Genomic DNA, 18,890 nt, shown 5'->3' with positions numbered 1-18,890 from the left:
AAACAAGCAGGAATCTTAAACAACCTCAGGACCAGTGTTTGCACTGGAGAAAATGCTATTTACTCATAATGCAAGCTGATTTGCTGGCTCTAATACCACATACATACACACACAGCAGAATAAAATGTCACTGGTAATGGTCTTTTTCAACTTCTTTGACTGTGACATTTAAAAATCTTTGGAAAGGTAAGACCAGTTTGCCCCCGGGTGGCGCTGAGAACAGCAAAACCAGTAACATTATTGTTTGCAATTTTTAATTGCTAAATTGAGAGCGTGAAAGGAGATTAGATTAGATTCGAGTTTGAATCTTTCAAAGAAACTCAGGGAGGGAAACAGAAAAGCCGTCTGAACCAAACTTAAACTCTGGCCTCTGCATTTTGCCATTTTTGAAGCAGCATTGACTATTACATAACACAGAGCATTTGGGGAAAAAGAGGAGCTGCGATCCAAAACGCCCTCTTTTCCACCCTGAATTTTTTGCAATTTTAATCGATATATCTTAACAAAAGTAAAAGACACTGAGAAAAAGTGCATGTGGGTTAGAAAGCCTCTTTATTGCCTCTCATTCATGTACAGACTACAGTTTCAACAAAAGAGCAAGCACATGAAAGTTTTACAACAGACACAAGTTGTCTTTGTTCTCCAGGTCTTTTCTTTTTTCTTCTTCTTTTTTCTTCTTGTAAGTCACCAGAACCCAACTAAGAACCAACCATTTATAAGGTCAGCTAGACCGCTGAGAAAGATGGAAGTGGTTTTAACGATAGTCTCAAACAAAGCTGGCACCATCTGCTCTGCTCTGAGCCACTGTGTTGAAAATAATGAGTGTATGTATGCGGAACTGGCCTTGTTAGCAGGAGGAAAAGGTGAGATGCTGCTAGAGAATTTACGGAAAATTAAAAAGGTTCACATTATGATATATCATGAAAGCGGGGCAATTATGCATTAGCATAAGTAACATCTTATTACAAACTTATTGACAAACTACCAACTTATATGAGGGCTGTTGCTGTTTTAAGACACTTCCTCAGACTTTTCGTTTTGTATTTACAAAACAATATTCTACACCTACATTACCCGCGGACAAACCAATAACGGAGGAACAATAGACCAGTCACCATGGAAACGTACATTAATGTATTGTGCAAAGAAGGATATCTTGTAAAATGAAAATTATAACAGACGACCATATGCCTATCCTATAATTTCTTTTTAAACAGCATGATAACCTAACCATTTCTCTAGTCAGAGACTTCTTCATGGACTGCAACAGGAAATCTTTCCTTCCAACCATAACAATCTGTAATGTCTATTTGGAACTTAGATGAAGCGTTTGCACAAAAGATAATTTTACTTGCATTGTTAGAAGTCAATTATTTAATCGATAATAATGAAAATATTTTTTATGGTTAAATCTTTTCTGAATTGTGAAATGAAAATGCACCATAAAATAACCAAACATTTGATCACCCTCTGACTGCTGCCTTAGTTTTTTTTTAATATACATTGAAACATTGGCAGACAGATAACTTTTTAAACTTGCAGAACTTGGCCGCCAGATAAACACCCACAATGCATGAAATATGAGCGGGCAGATCTAACCGGGGACTGTGATGAATGTATGGTACTGTGGGGATATTAATTCTCCCCACTGACATCGGCACAAATGTTTCATTACTGCTGAATTATCATTCAGCGTTGGACAGATTTCATTTTTGCTTCATAGCTCTAAACGTTTGTTTCACATTCTTATTGACATAGCAAACATCCATTGATAAAGCAGAGACGAATAAGTATTCATCTGGTTTGAACACGGATCCAGTTTCAAACTCCTTGGGGAAATATCCAGCGCTTCATATGCTAATAGCAACATTCACGTTAAATACAGTGTAATGCTAGATATCAAGGTAAATATTTTAGTAGGAACAGCTGGGTTGCTCAGAGCAGGTTTTAGCAATTTCCCTTTTTTAACTTGCAAAACATTAAATTATCTGGATCCAGAAGGAAGCAGTGAGCTGTGCTCTTCTTCCAGTCTGAGAGAAGAGCCACATCCATGTGGTTATTCATCCAGAGCAGCAATATTTCAACCGCACTCTTCCTGGATCACTGGTGAATATCACATGCTTTTAAAAAGAAGAAGAAGAAGAAAAAAAGAAGGAACGGAAGATGTGACCGAGGCAGGCGTAAACGAGAGCGTGACAGACACAAGATGGAGATAAAAATGAATCATAGAGAGACAGAGTTGCACTTGTCAAGAGTAATGACAACGGAGACCGAAGGTGCAAAATTCATTTAGATGGGATTATCCAACAGCCTCGAGGATCTGGACCCCTAAGCTTTGCAGGAGAGAATATTGCTTTTACTGTAGTGGTATAACATGCCACTAAACACTAGGAATGATGAGCTTTATGACTTTACTAGAGAAAAAAGTTATTAAATGAAAAATGTCAAATTCCAAAGGAAGCAAAATGATTTATAAATGTGTGTAAAAACGCTGCCAGGTGGGATGAAACTCAGAAAGCAGACTGAATGTTTATTAAAAGTGTTGCATACAACATGAAAGAAGAAATCAAGAAAGAAAAAATCAAATTAGTCCCGATGAACATACTTACTCCAATAGGTCCTCTGCTATCGATTATAATCCTTCGATCCCCAAGTTATTCAGCTCAGCTGTTCACTGTGACAATCTCAGCTGTGATGAATCAATTCAAGTTAAAAATGAGATCTCATTTAATTTTAGCTGGCCGTCTCACTTTAGCAAGAATTTATTACAAAGATACTGTAAGTCTGGCTGTTTAAAGAAGCAGATTGATCAGAGGGCAACCAGAAGAGACTCAGTAACCAAACGGCCGGAAAATGAATAAAGTAATACAGTAGTAGTACGTACAGGTACTTCAGTTAACCATACTGCTTAAACAATGCAAGGAAGGTGGTCCTGTTTTATTTGGGAAGGCACATAATCAGTTTGTCCAAAGTAATAATTGCAGCAGATATGCATAAGCAACAAACTGTGGCAGGCTTTTTTTTCCCCGTTTTTTTTTTTTTTTTTTGTAAATCCAGCTCTGTAGCACTATGAAATAAACCGAGAAATGAATGTTTGGATACCTGTGGAACATATGTGTATTTGTGGCTCATGTTTGTGCAGTTTGATAACATCTTATTTTAGAAGGAAATGAGAAATCTGTGTGCAAAACTCAGCTGCCATCTGCATGTGGCTCTTGAGTTACAATTGTAGAATTTGGTGCAATCTTTTGGGCACAAACTGATTGCGTGTTGATCAGGCAAACGTCATGATGTTTCTCTTAACACAACTGAACTGGAAGAAGGAAAAATATTACCTGCATCTTCGTTTGTAACTTTTGACATGAAACTTTTCTCTTTTTCTCTCATGACCAAAACTCTTACATGGAATAATCTTGCTTTGTAGGGTAGGAGAATTTTTCCACATAAAAATATACTAAATTGTATTTAACTTGAGAAATATTTTGGTATATTTCCCTACTAAGAGAGTAAAGTAGACTAGTTTTAAATAATAATAATAATAATCTATGATGACTGCAGCAAGATTGGGCTCACTAGCTTTACATTAAAACATTAAGTAAACAAGTGTATGTTTTAAAAAGAAAAACAGCATTTGATACATCTGCAGTGCAGATTATTACTTTCGATTTTGCAAAAATATTTCACATGTGATGCCATCTGACCTCAGGTCTGATTGCTTTTGAAATTATGTCTTTGTGAATAAGGAATTTCTCCTTTACGTGGTGATTTGCAGAATGATGACATGCTATGCAATGGTACGTATTAGCCTTTTCTGGTCCCAGCTGCTCTTTTAAAATCGCATGTGGTGACATTCGGCAATTTTAGAAGAGTTGCTGTATTCATATGGAATGGTAATTGTATTCAAATGCCATGAGCAATTTTCATAGAGCAGAAGCAACATTCTACTTTCTGAGGCTATTTTCGAATATCTGCTGAAAGGCTAAATGAACAGTTAAGAGGAGTTAAATAATATCCAATGTCTGTAAGTGTTCTGGTTTTGTTCTGATCTGCTTAAGCCTTGCAGGGTGGTAGGGTTGCAGTTACTTGGCAAATTTTATTTGCCTGAGATTCTTTCCTTAAAAAATTATCATTTTGAAAGAGGCTTCCTGCTGCACCACTGCTTGATTTTGAGGTCATCTTCAACCCCAAACAGGTTAAATCAGCTTATCTTTAATAATACCAGCCCACATCAGGTCTCCATCTTCATCTGTCTCTGACTTGATATCGACACCTGTTACTGATTCAGTTCCATAAAGAGTCACTCATTTTATCAGCCCAAAAACCTTCACAAAATTGTCCTCACAGATATTTCTTGTCCTAGTCTCTATGCTTCGGCTTACATGTCTTTTTCAGTGGTAATCAGGTTTTAGCCTACCTCACCTTGGACATGCCTCTGAGCTCTGAACATGTTTGACTATTTGATTGAAGTTTCGTTAAAGAGCATTGATAATTTTTCAAGTCTTCCTCAGACACCCCAATCTAGACTCCGCTTAGTCTGTTAGTTTGTTAATCAGTCATTTTAATATTGACCTAAGACCTGTGATTCATGATGGTCTCTTGATTTTGAACCTTTCTGGACTTGTTTTGTCTCTGACTTAGTTTTGTTGCCCACAGTATCACAGGTAATAACTGCTGACAATTTGCAGAACTGATTTAGAACTACCTTACTGGTGACACAACCATAAAGTTGTATTTAGGGGTCCTGAGTTGGATTTTAGTGTTGTACGACTAAAATCCAAATGGTTGATTATATATATTGAGAACCCCCTCTTTTTTTTGTTGTTCGAGGTCTACATTCAGAAATGTAAAATGTTTCAAATTAGGTAAAAGATGTTAAATAAAAGAGAGGAAAGTCAAGAGAAAGTTGCATATTTTGAAATGAAGCCAGAGACTAAAAGATAACTCAGCTTAGTGGTAGGAAAGTAAATCACAGAAACGACTGTGGAAAACAGACTAAAATATATAGAGAAGGAAAACAGAAAAGAAATGACTTAGAAAGCTGTCAGTGAAGGGCATAAACAAGCCAGACTGAATAAAAATTGAGAGCTAAAAAGAAACCTTTCAAACAATGAAGATGAATAAGAAGTTTCGCAAAGTTGGTGATGAAATTACCAAAGACCAGAGAAATGGTTTGAGGCGGAACATGATCAAGAAAAGACATTAAGAGACAATGGATGGATGGATGGATGGCAGGTAAAGCAAAGGGAAAAAGAACGGGTTGGGATAAAACTGGTGATGAAACTGATGGATGGCGATGCAGGAAATGCTACCTGCTTTAGCAGCAGCTCAGACATACAAAAACAACAACTTATGGACTAAATCCATCCTGTGTGACAGATCGCAGGCAAACGGTGCGAACAGTTGTAACAAAACTGCATCATAGTTTTGGTCTTACCAGAAGCCATAGTGGTAATCAATTTCCTTGCATTATTGTTTTTTTTTTTTCAAACTGAAAACAAATGAATTCAAGTTACTGTTGCAGTCCTACCAGTATTTTTGGGATGTCCTTTGTTTACCTTCGGTCATCTTAGCGTCCTCATTGGAAGCTTCAGCAATGATTTGGACTGTTTTATAACATCGCTACCTTGAATTTTCGGCTGCATGTTTGGCTTGTTGCCTTTGTTTAATTGATTGAGCCCATTTCACACTGGGAAAATGAGTGAATTTTACCTTGACTGAATGAATAAGTTGGAGATAAAAAGCTGTGCTTGTCAAATATTAAAATGGTGGTATGTTTGAAAGATTTGAACTTACAGCTTCTCCAAGGATAAGGCTTATTCACGCTAAAGTCAGATATAGATTTTTTTGATGTCTTGTCACAGTAGTTTTCATTTGAGTAATAAAAGTAAACGTTTGAAACGATATTATAGTGGGCTTGGGGCTGAATTTATTTGGCTCATGTCCTGCCTGACATGATATAGTTGAGCTTTATTTCACTATATTAAAGTAGTTGTGTTGAGTGTGTGATGATTATCAGTGCTGGCCAAACTGTCTGGCTTGTGGCTCAGGTGTAGGAGATGAAAAATCTGAAATCAATTAGACTGCTGAATTAGTTTTCCTTCTTTTATAAATGTTGCACGTTAAATGATAAATGGATTAAACATTTAAACAGAGTTCAACATCTCAAAGTTGTCCTTGATTGAGTACAAAATGCAAAAATGTTCTCAGTTGATTTCATTTATTCGGAGAAAAAAACCTTTTCAAACCAACCTGAACACAGTTCATTTTAACTGTGACAGAAAATAATCTTTTGGGTAAGCTGAATTTATTTCTGCCTGCTACACTGAGACCTGATTACAGTCTGACCTGTAGAATGGCAAAATCACTTCAATTGAATACGTGTAAAAGAACACATAAAGCAATAATCTGATCCTTATTTGAATAAATTCAATACGCGATGAGTTAATTGACATCTATTAGTCTCTGCAGTCATTTCTGAAGCTTTTCTGACTGTGTCAAAATGAAAAAGAGCAATTTTTTTCCATAGGCGGGAAAACGGATATGGAACAGTGGTGAACCCTCCAGTAACCAGTATTACCCAGAGAGCAAATCGACTCACCAGGAGGTCGCAGTAGGACCCAAAACAACATTTCAAGCAGGTTTGTGGTCAACAATAAGTCAGTAGACAAAAATGTCATCTAGTGTTTCAGAGTAAAAAGTACTGCTGACAAAAAATAAAACAATACAAAGGTTTGTCTGAAATTTGTTAAAACGATCTTAATGATCCCACACTTATAGGAAAATATCTTGTCCTTGTTTGCTTCTTCTGGAACTGGTCGACTTTCTGTAATTAATGCAGCCGTGAATTCTGTTCTCTGCCAGCAAAAGTCTGGAGGAGAGAAGTGCAGCGATAACAGGTGGGCAGAGCAACAGATAACCGAACATAATGATTTTAAATACAAGCTTAATTAGATAAAACCTGAAATAAGGCAGAAGAACAGTAATTTAAATCGAAACTCTGACAGAAGACTTGGACAATATTAAACTTGTAAAACAGTTTTAATGTTTTCAAGGCTGCATAATGACCTGGTTGATCTACCTGTTATACTGTAGTAAAGTCTTTGCACAGTGAATGCGATGCAGATCATATAAAAAAGACACAAATAAAACCTTTGGAGAACAATGGAAAATGTGGAATGGAAACAATAGTTCATAAATGGACAATACAAATGTGGAATGTAGGTTTGGTTGATTGATGCCTATTGTGTTCTCAATAGTTATCTATTAATCCATAAAATGAGAGAAAGCCCACTCGGCTCCCTTATCTAGCCCTTTCTATTTTCCATCCATCCATCCATCTTCTTCCGCTTATCCGAGGTCGGGTCGCGGGGGTAGCAGCTTCAGAAGGGAGGCCCAGACTTCCCTCTCCCCAGCCACTTCTTCCAGCTCCTCCGGGGGAATCCCGAGGCGTTCCCAGGCCAGCCGAGAGACATAGTCCCTCCAGCGTGTCCTGGGTCTTCCCCGGGGCCTCCTCCCGGTGGGACGTGCCCGGAACACCTCACCAGGGAGGCGTCCAGGAGGCATCCTGACCAGATGCCCAAGCCACCTCAACTGGCTCCTCTCGATGTGAAGGAGCAGCGGCTCTACTCTGAGTCCCTCCCGGATGACTGAGCTTCTCACCCTATCTCTAAGGGAGAGCCCAGCCACCCTACGGAGAAAACCCATTTCGGCCGCTTGTATCCGCGATCTCGTTCTTTCGGTCATGACCCAAAGCTCATGACCATAGATGAGGGTGGGAACGTAGATCGACCGGTAAATCGAGAGCTTCGCTTTTTGGCTCAGCTCTCTCTTCACCACGACGGACCGGTACAGCGCCCGCTTGACAGCAGACGCTGCGCCAATCCGCCTGTCGATCTCCCGCTCCCTTCTTCCCCCATTCGTGAACAAGATCCCGAGATACTTAAACTCCTCCACTTGGGGCAGGACACCCCCCCTGACCCGGAGAAGGCACTCTACCCTTTTCCGGCTCAAGACCATGGCCTCGGATTTGGAGGCACTGATCCCCATCCCGGCCGCTTCACACTCGGCTGCGAACCGATCCAGCGAGAGCTGCAGATCACGATCTGATGAAGCCAAAAGGACCACATCGTCTGCGAAAAGCAGAGATGAGATCCTGAGGCCACCAAATCGGATCCCCTCAACACCTTGGCTGCGCCTAGAAATTCTGTCCATGAAAGTGATGAACAGAATCGGTGACAAAGGGCAGCCCTGGCGGAGTCCAACTCTCACCGGAAACGAGCCCGACTTACTGCCGGCAATGCGGACCAGACTCTGACACCGGTCATACAGGGACCTGACAGCCCGTATCAAAGGGCCCGGTACCCCATACTCCCGGAGAACCCCCCACAGGGCTCCCCGAGGGACACGGTCGAACGCCTTCTCCAAGTCCACAAAACACATGTAGACTGGTTGGGCGAACTCCCATGCACCCTCCAGGACCCTGCTGAGGGTGTAGAGCTGGTCCAGTGTTCCACGACCAGGACGAAAACCACACTGCTCTTCCTGAATCCGAGGTTCGACTATCCGACGGACCCTCCTCTCCAGGACCCCTGAATAGACCTTGCCAGGGAGGCTTAAGAGTGTGACCCCTCTATAATTGGAGCACACCCTCCGGTCCCCCTTTTTGAACAGGGGAACCACCACCCCAGTCTGCCAATCCAGGGGAACTGCCCCCGATGTCCATGCGATATTGCAGAGTCGCGTCAACCAACACAACCCTACAATATCCAGAGCCTTAAGGAACTCCGGGCGGATCTCATACACCCCCGGGGCCTTGCCACCGAGGAGCTTTTTAACCACCTCGGCGACCTCGCCCCCAGAGATTGGAGAGCCCAACCCAGAGTCCCCAGGCTCCGCTTCCTCAGTGGAAGGCATGTTGGTGGGATTGAGGAGGTCTTCGAAGTACTCTGCCCACCGGCCCACAACGTCCCGAGTAGAGGTCAGCAGCACACCATCCCCACTATAAACAGTGTTGGTGCTGCACCGCTTCCCCCCCCCGAGACGCCGGATGGTGGACCAGAATCGCCTCGAAGCCGTGCGGAAGTCTTTCTCCATGGCCTCTCCAAACTCCTCCCACACCCGAGTTTTTGCCTCAGCAACCGCCCGAGCCGCATGCCGCTTCGCCCGCCGGTACCCATCAGCTGCTTCCGGAGTCCCACAGGCCAAAAAGGCTCGATAGGACTCCTTCTTCAGCCTGACGGCATCCCTCACCGAAGGTGTCCACCAACGGGTTCGAGGGTTGCCGCCGCGACAGGCACCGACAACCTTGCGGCCACAGCTCCGATCGGCCGCCTCGACAATGGAGGCACGGAACACGGTCCACTCAGACTCCATGTCCCCCACCTCCCCCGGGACGTGTTCGAAGTTTTGCCGGAGATGGGAGTTAAAGCTCCGTCTCACAGGGGATTCCGCCAGACGTTCCCAGCAGACCCTCACAACACGTTTGGGCCTGCCAGGTCTGACCGGCTTTCGCCCCCGCCACCGGAGCCAACTCACCACCAGGTAGTGGTCAGTGGACAGCTCCGCACCTCTCTTCACCCGAGTGTCCAAGACATACGGCCGCAGATCCGATGAAACGATGACAAAGTCGATCATCGAACTGCGGCCTAGGGTGTCCTGGTGCCAAGTGCACATATGGACACCCTTATGCTTGAACATGGTGTTCGTTATGGACAATCCATGGCGAGCACAGAAGTCCAGCAACAGAACACCGCTCGAGTTCAGGTCGGGTGGGCCGTTCCTCCCAACCACGCCCCTCCAGGTCTCACTGTCGTTGCCCACGTGAGCGTTGAAGTCCCCCAGCAGAACAAGGGAGTCCCCAGGAGGAGCACTCTCCAGTACCCCCTCTAAGGACTCCAAAAAGGGTGGGTAATCTGAACTGTCGTTCGGCCCGTAAGCACAAACGACAGTCAGAACCCGTCCCCCCACCCGTAGGCGGAGGGATCCTACCCTCTCGTTCACCGGGGTAAACCCCAACGTACAGGCGCCGAGATGGGGAGCAACAAGTATGCCCACTCCTGCCCGACGTCTCTCTCCCTGGGCAACTCCAGAGAGGAAGTATGTCCAGCCCCTCTCAAGGAGACTGGTTCCAGAACCAGAGCCATGCGTCGAGGTGAGACCGACTATTTCTAGCCGGAACCTCTCGACCTCACGCACTAGCTCCGGCTCCTTCCCCACCAGAGAGGTGACATTCCACGTCCCAAGAGCCAGTTTCTGCAACCGAGGATCGGACCGTCAGGGTCCCCTCCCTTGGCCGCCACCCATCACACAGTGCACCCGACCCCTTTGGCCCCTCCCACGGGTGGTGGGCCCATGGGAGGGGGGGCCCATGTTTCCTCTTCGGGCTGAGCCCGGCCGGGCTCCATGGGTAAAAGCCCGGCCACCAGACGCTCGCCATCGTGCCCCCCCTCCAGGCCTGGCTCCAGAGTGGGCACCCGGTGACCCGCGTCCGGGCGAGGGAACACCAAGTCCAAGGTTTTCCTTCATCATTGGGGCCTTTCTATTTTGCTTTGAGTAATTTTTTTTTCCTTTCATCCTCTTGCTGCCAACCGTGTTTTCTTGTTTTCCCTCATAGTTATCACACCATCGACTTCATTGTTGCCGGCTGACGCTCTCGATGCCAGCTAGATTTTCTCTTCCTAACCTCTTGCTTTTTGAGTCTTTCATCTAAATCCGCCACCTGACTTCTTCCCCCACCATCAAAATTCCTTCTCACCGATTCCTCTTAGTGAAGGCACAGGCTGCTTTTCATCTTTTGCACTTGTTGTCCCTAACACTTGTTGACTTCCATTTGAAAGGTCTCCTTAGGGAAATGTCACTGTTTCAGTAAGTGCCTTTCCATTACGCAGAAAACTCAGGAGAAATTGGGTGAGATCAAGCCTTTTAAGGAGGCGGGAGTAAATCTGCATGAAGGCATTCGCAGACCTGGGATTCACTGCAATTACTTAATCTAGCTGGCAAAATACAGCGAAACAGTCGAATAATATTCCACTGGAAAATAAAGCGTAGTCACAGAGTTAATCATACAGATTTGCTTGCTTTTATGATTTAATATTGGACTTATTTATGCATACAATTACTGTAATGCACAACTGCAAATCTATTTTTCATATTTGGTTTCTAGAGAAGCTATAGCACATAAATAAACTCTATAGTGTTCAAGGATGCAGAAAGATTTAGGTTGTAATTTGAAAACAAAATTCAGCATATAGAGCCATCCAGCCACATTTAATATTGATGATCACTTTTTGACTTGGAAAAGAGGTCAAAAGTTTAGATGTTTCCAACAACATTTTGATATTTAAAGCATATTACCCAGAGTATAATAAATTCAACTTCTAAAATCTCTGATTACCCAATGAGAAAAGATATACAAAAATATCATGACAGTGCTTGTATGAGAGATACCACACTGTCATTACAGTAAAACTTTTAAAAATGAACTAAGCTAGATTATGTAAATATTCCACAATTAAATGGTCTTTGTTTTCTTTCTTTTCTTGTTCTTTTTGAGTCTGGCATTGATAGACTTACTCTTTATAGATTATAGTTAATTTTAAAGCTTGTTCGCCACAAACAGTAAAAAATAAATAAAAATATGAACAGATACTCCAATCCTATTCCAAACAGAGAATGTCATCCTTCCTGAATAAATATTATTCTTGTTGTTACTATCAGCCACATGTCAATCAAGTATTCCTTGCCAGTTATTTTGATCTCAAACACCAGTTTTTCTACAACCATTGTTTTTTCAAAATTTACGCTCTCTGTGAAATTTTCTCTTCTGCATCTCAATATATCATACAACTTGCACAATATACCAGAGCAGACTGGTATATTGACTGGCAACATACCAGTCAATATACCAGCATTTTTACTGTTGGAGGTAAACAACTATTTTGGTAATCTTTATCTGCACACAACTAATAACGAAGTCGCAATGAAATCTCACAAACCAAATTATCAATATTTCACTGATATCGGCCCGGCACTTAGCCAGAGTAAAACAAGACTTTATTATAGATTGGAGCTAAATGTGTTGGGTCAGACAAAAAGGGAAAAAAAATCTGTCTGCATCAGTTTCTTCTTCAAATGGCTGTTCTCTCTTTAGGGGAAGGCAGGTGCTGGGGTTAAATTGCAGGGAGTTGAACTTAACTTTCCAGTGCAATAAGAGCTGTTAAGAATAAGAATTAAACAGACATCTTGTAAGTTTTGAGTGTTCAAATATTACACCACACAAATATCTGCTGGTTAGTGATTTGCAAAAAGAAACCTTAGAAGACAGGATGAAGTGACAGACTTTTTGGCCCAGTATTTATTTGATTTGATTTTTTTTTTTCAGCTATGCCTGATAGATATATTTATACAGTACTCAGTAGGTTCTCAACTTTATATTTGCAATATTATATACATATTTAACTTCACTTATTCCTGAAGCATCCTCTGAAGAAATTCTCAAAATGAACCATTTTGTAAACACAACACTTAATTTTCCAGAGATCAAGCAGAGGGCTGTTTTCAGCTGACAGTCAATGTTTCACCTTTGGGTCCCTCCTCATTTGTTCTTCAATAATTCAGATGTGTATGTGGGGTAAACAACACAGGACTTCATCATTAGGTAGCTGCAAAACATTGACTTTTAGTGCGTGTCATTGTATCTCCTGTTCAGCTTTGCTAAAGTGCAAATCTTGTTTTTTTATTGTTGCTCAAACGTGTTCTTGAAGTCTCAGTGGGGTTTAGTCATCAAGTACTCAACATGCACTTAAATTGCTTCCTGTTCCAGTGCCAGAAAATCTTTGCTAGCAATCAGTAGCTTGCAGCTGCCTCCTACAAACACACACACGCATGCACCCTGTCAGACTCTTAAAAAACAAGCCACAGGATTGGTCAAATATCTAACAGCACTTATGTGGATAAAATGGTTTCACCTGCTGTTGAACCAAGTTGACATGCCCCTTTATCTAACACCTTTCCTCACAATTCCATCAATACCCGGGGTCACTGTGGCCTCACACCTACACAAACGCAGTTTGGCAGCAGACCACGGCGTCTGAATCTGGACTGAAGCATTTCTTAAACATAATGCACACTTGAAGAGAACAGGAAATCACACACAACAACAGCAATCTGCTGTGGCCACATACAAATTCAATTACTTGAGTATAATTTTGAGCTATAGTGCCTTGCAGGAATAATGCTGGAATGCTTTCATGCTCTATCATTAGCTATAATCAGGTGTCTGCCCTGGAAGGAAAATCATCCTTGTAAGCACCTTTTTTATATCAGTGTGAAACTGTATGGGAGTCAATTTCACCCCATGAAAAACAGTGGAACTGAAATATCTGCCAAAGACTGTAAAGTGCTGAGTCACTGCAACTCAACTTTTAACTTTTTTTTGTATAGTTTTGTTATTAGTTCAGAAAACCTCATCCTTTCTGAAATTATAACAACTTCAGATTTGCACGTAATACAAATCAAATCAGACAAGTTGTTCAACGTACTGCTTTTTGTTATCTTCCCCACAACTTCAAATTGAAATCTTCCTAAGTATCACACTGCCTATTAGTTATCAGCTTCTCACTAAGGCAATGCAGTCCTTTTGTAGCTAAATTAAAGCTGCAGTAGGAACAATTGTTGCATTTTTTTCAAGTGCAACAGAAGAAAAAATGTTAAGTGCCCAGAAATTTTGAGAGGTTTGATTTCACTGGGGGTTTATTTATTTTTTCTGTTCTTTGAATAACATGACATTAAAGATATATAGAAATATTTTCCTTGTTGATAAGGACAATATATCACTGTAACAATAAAGAGCTTTCCTTGTTACAGTAGTTTTGCATGTTTCATAGTCTATAGCAGGGGCCTTCAAAGCTGTTCTCGGAAAGAATCATATACAACCCCATCCCACGGCTCCATGCATACTTCTGCTTTTTTTTGTGGCATGTGATGAACAAATGAATCTTTTATGAAGAGGAACCTCAAGCTAACTATAAAATGTTGAGTGTTAGAGGGATTTGCATTAACAAAGATCTGATTTGAAATTCAAAATTGATGATGCATGTAGGGGGCTAGCAACATCAAACGCCCGACTTCGCTGCAAGATTTGACATTTATTTTAAAACAACAACATTTTTTCTTAAAGCTACATATTGTTTTGGAAAATTCAAAATAGTTAATCTGGTTAATAGTTAAAATGGTTGACTATTTTGACTTTAAAAACCCTCAGTGAGAGCCACTTCTTTACCAAAACAAAAGTTTAGATCATTTTGCATTTAATCTTCTCATAAACAGGACTATTCATCCATATCTGGAATATGAGCCTGATGGTACCAATTCAGGTCCTGAAGTTTGAATAGCAAACAGCTTTCACTACATACTGGCTCTGGTGAAACATTACCTACATTATTGCAGCAGAGTGATAAATTGAATATCGGTTTTCTACATAGGCCTAATGCAAAAACAAAAACGGTTTTTAAAATGTTATCAAAAGCCAAAATTGACATTGTGTTAAAACTGACAGTCGGTTTTTGTTTCCGCCTAATATTCGTGTTTCTATTACGATTTTCTATTATATTTATTTAACTTGCAAGTTAATTTATTGATGATGACTCTTGACAAAGTCAATTTCTGTTTTTAATACCTTTCATGAGATCTAATCCAGTATTTGTTCATGTCATGGAAGCGAACGCATGTTCCAGGAAATGCAGTTAGGGTTGACAAAAAAACCCTCTTTTGTTAAGATTGAACAAAGTTAAAGTGGGAAAGCTAAGATCAACCTGTTAGTTTACAATCAATTCTCTAAAAACTGTAATGCCATCATCTTCCAAAACAAACCAGTTTTTGACTAAAACCTGCTTTACAGATTTAATCATTTGTTAATAAATTGCTGAAATACTTCAATTGGTTCATAAGCTGAAGAGAGAGAATAAAAACGTCATGAGTGAGTCACTTCCTCAGTAAGATACGGTCTCCATTTTGGTCTGATTTGACTATGACTTGGCTGCACTTTACCATCTTGTTATTCATTAATTTCATGACATCTTTGTTTTGAATGTGTAAACTCTGTTTCGAGCACTTCGAATATTAAACTAATCCACACGAAGTGGAAAGCGCATTTTGCACCGGATGCATCAGCAGGTAAGACCTGAACTTATTCTTACTTACTGCTAAATAATTTATATCAGTGTCTGATATTCTAGGCTGTTATATGCTCTTATATCCAGCATGTAGATGATATAAACATCATTTACTGTATTTATTTTAAAAAGTTTTTCTTTTCACCTTTCTCTCTAGTTTTTTTTTTTTCAGAAGAATTGTTAAGCTGAAGACAATGGTGAAAGTTTTGTTCCTCGTGCTGTGTTCAGGTAAGCATTGTTTTATTTGTCTTGCTTTAAATCATCTGTAGGTGTATTTGCGCAAACATTTTAACTTACAGGATTAGGGTATTTAAAATGCTAGCATTGTTTTTTGTATTTTTTGTTGTTGTTGCTGAATTAATTATAAATTTTGCCAGCAGTAAATTTAATTGCTTTCCCTTTAAGAACCTACTAACAGTGCACAAACCAATGAGTGGGCGAATTTTCTACTTTGTAATCTACTACAGCATAAGAAATGTAGAATATACATTACATTTCATCTTATAGAAGCTCCTGTAAACAAACTTAATTATAGCATATTATTGTCTTTTTGCAGGAATTTTGCAGTTTTCATTCGCTGCAAACCGTCTGCGATACTTTAATTATACAGAAAATGAAGGTAGCTGGACTGCTGCAAAACAACACTGTGTTGAAAACGGGGGATCATTACTGAGTCTTTTTGATGAAGAGGATGAGATGATGATGATTAATTTCACTAGCTCAGCAAAAGAACCTGGGTTTTGGCTTGGCCTGAAGAAGAAGGATAATAATACTCTCTTTTGGTCAAATGGAGAAGCCGTCCAGTTTAACAACTCAACAGTAAACATTACAAATGTAGATCAACTCTGTGAAGCTTTTGAAAAAGGTTCATGGATGGGTTTTAATTGTTCTGAAAAAAAGGCTTTCATGTGTGAAAATGGTAAGTAAAAGCCTACATTTTCTTTTATTCTGAAAATAAAAAGAATTTCATTAATATTAAATATTAAGTAATAATATTAAAGTTAAAGGAAGATAAGTGTTGAGGGATAATGCATAGTAATAATTAGTGCTTAAGTGGGAAAAAAATGCAGGTACTCCCCTTAATGTGATAAAATGATATTACAGAAACAGGAGTCATATTTTTATCATATTGATCAATACATAATTACCTTTAAATAAAAATAAATACCTTTAATAAAAAATTAAAAAAACAAGCTGGTTCTAAGTCAGATCCACTTGAGCCACATCAATCATCATGACATTATCATGGACATGAAAAGTAACACAAAAAAAGCTCCTTAAAACCAAAGAAGTGATACGTTCATTTTACACGTACGATTTCAATTAACCTATTACTGTTCATTTCCTGTTATAAAATATATTTACCAGTTTTACGGCTATCACTTAACAAGCCAATGTCACTTAAACAATATTATATAACAAAATAAAAATATTTGTAAGTAGTGAGGATGGATAACCAGAGTTGCTTCTTCCAGGGGAAAAACTTGTCCTCTTCAAAAAATGTGTCCTTATGTTGCATATGATGAAGACTTGTATAACACCAGTATAAGCTCCAGTACACACTGAAAGCTGGAAAAGATGTACTGATATGCAAATTAGCAAAATTTTAAAGTGCCAATGCTGCACTTAAAAGCACTAGTTTGCAAAGCAGATTTGTATTTTGGTGAAACACAATAACACTAAGTTCATATTTATCTTCTTATAGATTGAACAGCTCAGTTTTATTCAATCAAGTTTATCATTTTGAAGTGTAAATTTACACACCTGCTCACTTGAATCTGATTTCTTCCTTATTTTTTTTCTTTTCCAGGTGGAAATTTTACCCTTGTGCACGATGTTGAGAAAAACTGGTGCCAGGCAAGGCAACACTGCAGAACACATTTCACCGATTTAGCGAGTATCATGAATGAACAGCAAAATGACGACCTGCGGCGAAAAAGTCAAGGAAAAAACGTTTGGATTGGGCTTCAGCATGAGTACTATGAAAGGGCAGACAACAGTTGTTCAACATACGGTTCAAAGTTCAAAGTGAATCAGAGGAGTCCTGGACAATGTGTCTGTTTAACTAACGATGGAATAAACCTTATTTGGGATCAAATAAAGTGTGATAATGGCAAACCAGTCATTTGTTATAAAGGTTAGCTGTAAATTTAATACATTTACTGGCAAATATTGTTCGGCTTTATTGAGAGAATGTAGAAATGTTGTCATGCATAATTAGAAAAATTGTGCACATTTTGATGAGATCATCTTAGACGTTAATAAGCTAAGCAGTAAAGTTTCAAGGGAATATCAGTGCTATGTTATTGAGAAATAGTGTGACATAAATTTACCTTCTAGGCTCAATTCAGATCCAATAAATGAAAATTTAACATGTCATCATTTGGACTTTTAATCAAATGCACTAATAACCAATCCCAAATTGCACAATCCTTTTTTCAGACATTGTCTGCACAATTTATGGGCGAGCTAAAGATTAGCATGCAGCGAAGGGTTAAAGAATTGTGTTGATGAGCTAGGTGAGCCTTTCACTTTCTGTAAGTCTTAGTTGTGTTTTTTGTCTTAATTTTCAGGCCGTGTGAGAATCAGAGTAATCAAGGAGCCCAAAACTTGGGAGGACGCGCTGGATTACTGTAAAACCAGACATTCACGCCTTCTATGGATTGAGGATGAGGAGGACCAGAAAGCTGTCGAACAGTGGCTGAATTTCACTTACGCTGGTTCTTCGAAGCGTTTGTGGATCGGTCTGAGGCAGAGTTCTGTCTTTGGGTTCTGGATTTGGAGTGACCAAATTGTGAACTATAAGAACTGGGAGAATGGAAAACAGCCTGAGATGCCTTTGTCCAATCATTGTGGTGTGATCGATGCTGAAACCTACAAATGGAGTGATGAAAGTTGTAAGCATAATCTACCTTTCCTTTGTGAGGAGGATATAATATACATGAAGACCTAAAATTACAGCTTCATTCATACGTTGGGCATCAATCAGCAGCAGAAAGTCTAATGTCATATTAACCTATCTGTCTATTTCTCTCTCTCTGTCATTGGTGGGTTTGGTTCTATGCTTAGGTGTTTTTTATTATGTCATGTAATCAGTGTCCGAATTTTGATCTATAAATCCATATATTTAAGTCTCTAATGTATTTCCAAAAACAATATTTAACCTGAATCAGTTCAGTATGTGAAATGTTTTGCCTTTTTTTTTTCTGTTGTTGCCATCTTTGACAGGAGAAGCTTCCAGGTCTGTCTGCTAGTATTTGTGCAAGAGATTTTGTGTTGCCTTTTTGCTTGCTTTCCAAATCAAATATTTCAAGTGATTAAAATTTAGATCATTATTTTTTAAACTGACAGTTTGTCGATTTTTTTTAAAACTTATGCACTATATGTTTCACATGCTCACAAATATTGTATTTGCTTAATAAACACCAGAATGCTTCCTTTTTTTTTACTGCTTTGACTCAGTTTTCAAGACAGAATCAATCAAATTCACAAGAATCATTTTCAGATTTTTGTGAATTTGCCTCAATACACTTCCAGTCTTGATGCACCCATGGTGACTTATGTTTCTCACCAACAATTGTTGATGCTTTTTCCACACCAACAATCTATTGGAAGCACTTTACCGTTGTTTAATTATGCTGTCAATAATTAGTCCTCTTTATATTGAGTAATTTTATGTTGTATGGCACAAATTAACTTCATTAAAACATTTCCAGTTTA

The 18,890-nt window shown here is 39.8% G+C and overlaps 1 protein-coding gene across 1 annotated transcript; it reads left to right on the top strand.

Annotated features, from left to right (window-relative positions):
- The first annotated feature begins 15,152 nt into the window (after window positions 1-15,152).
- Window positions 15,153-18,607, top strand: LOC114160669 (macrophage mannose receptor 1-like). Its single transcript, XM_028043347.1, has 5 exons — window positions 15,153-15,171; window positions 15,328-15,398; window positions 15,727-16,089; window positions 16,981-17,307; window positions 17,744-18,607. Exons 2-5 carry the CDS (start codon window positions 15,365-15,367, stop codon window positions 18,121-18,123), a joined length of 1,104 nt encoding a protein of 367 aa, XP_027899148.1. The 5' UTR covers window positions 15,153-15,171; window positions 15,328-15,364; the 3' UTR covers window positions 18,124-18,607.
- The last annotated feature ends 283 nt before the right edge of the window (window positions 18,608-18,890 follow it).

Source organism: Xiphophorus couchianus, chromosome 17 (assembly GCF_001444195.1).
Source record: "Xiphophorus couchianus chromosome 17, X_couchianus-1.0, whole genome shotgun sequence".
Classification (NCBI taxonomy): domain Eukaryota; kingdom Metazoa; phylum Chordata; class Actinopteri; order Cyprinodontiformes; family Poeciliidae; genus Xiphophorus; species Xiphophorus couchianus.
The sequence above is the reverse complement of the archived record's forward strand: the minus strand, read 5'-3'. Positions and strand labels throughout refer to the sequence as shown.

Bases quoted from the DNA above. Each gene is read 5' to 3' on its own strand.
- LOC114160669 (XM_028043347.1), top strand. From the start codon at position 15,365: ATGGTGAAAGTTTTGTTCCTCGTGCTGTGTTCAG. The intron at 15,399-15,726 runs GTAAGCATTGTT...GTCTTTTTGCAG, and splicing joins GTTCCTCGTGCTGTGTTCAG to GAATTTTGCAGTTTTCATTC. The intron at 17,308-17,743 runs GTTAGCTGTAAA...CTTAATTTTCAG, and splicing joins ACCAGTCATTTGTTATAAAG to GCCGTGTGAGAATCAGAGTA.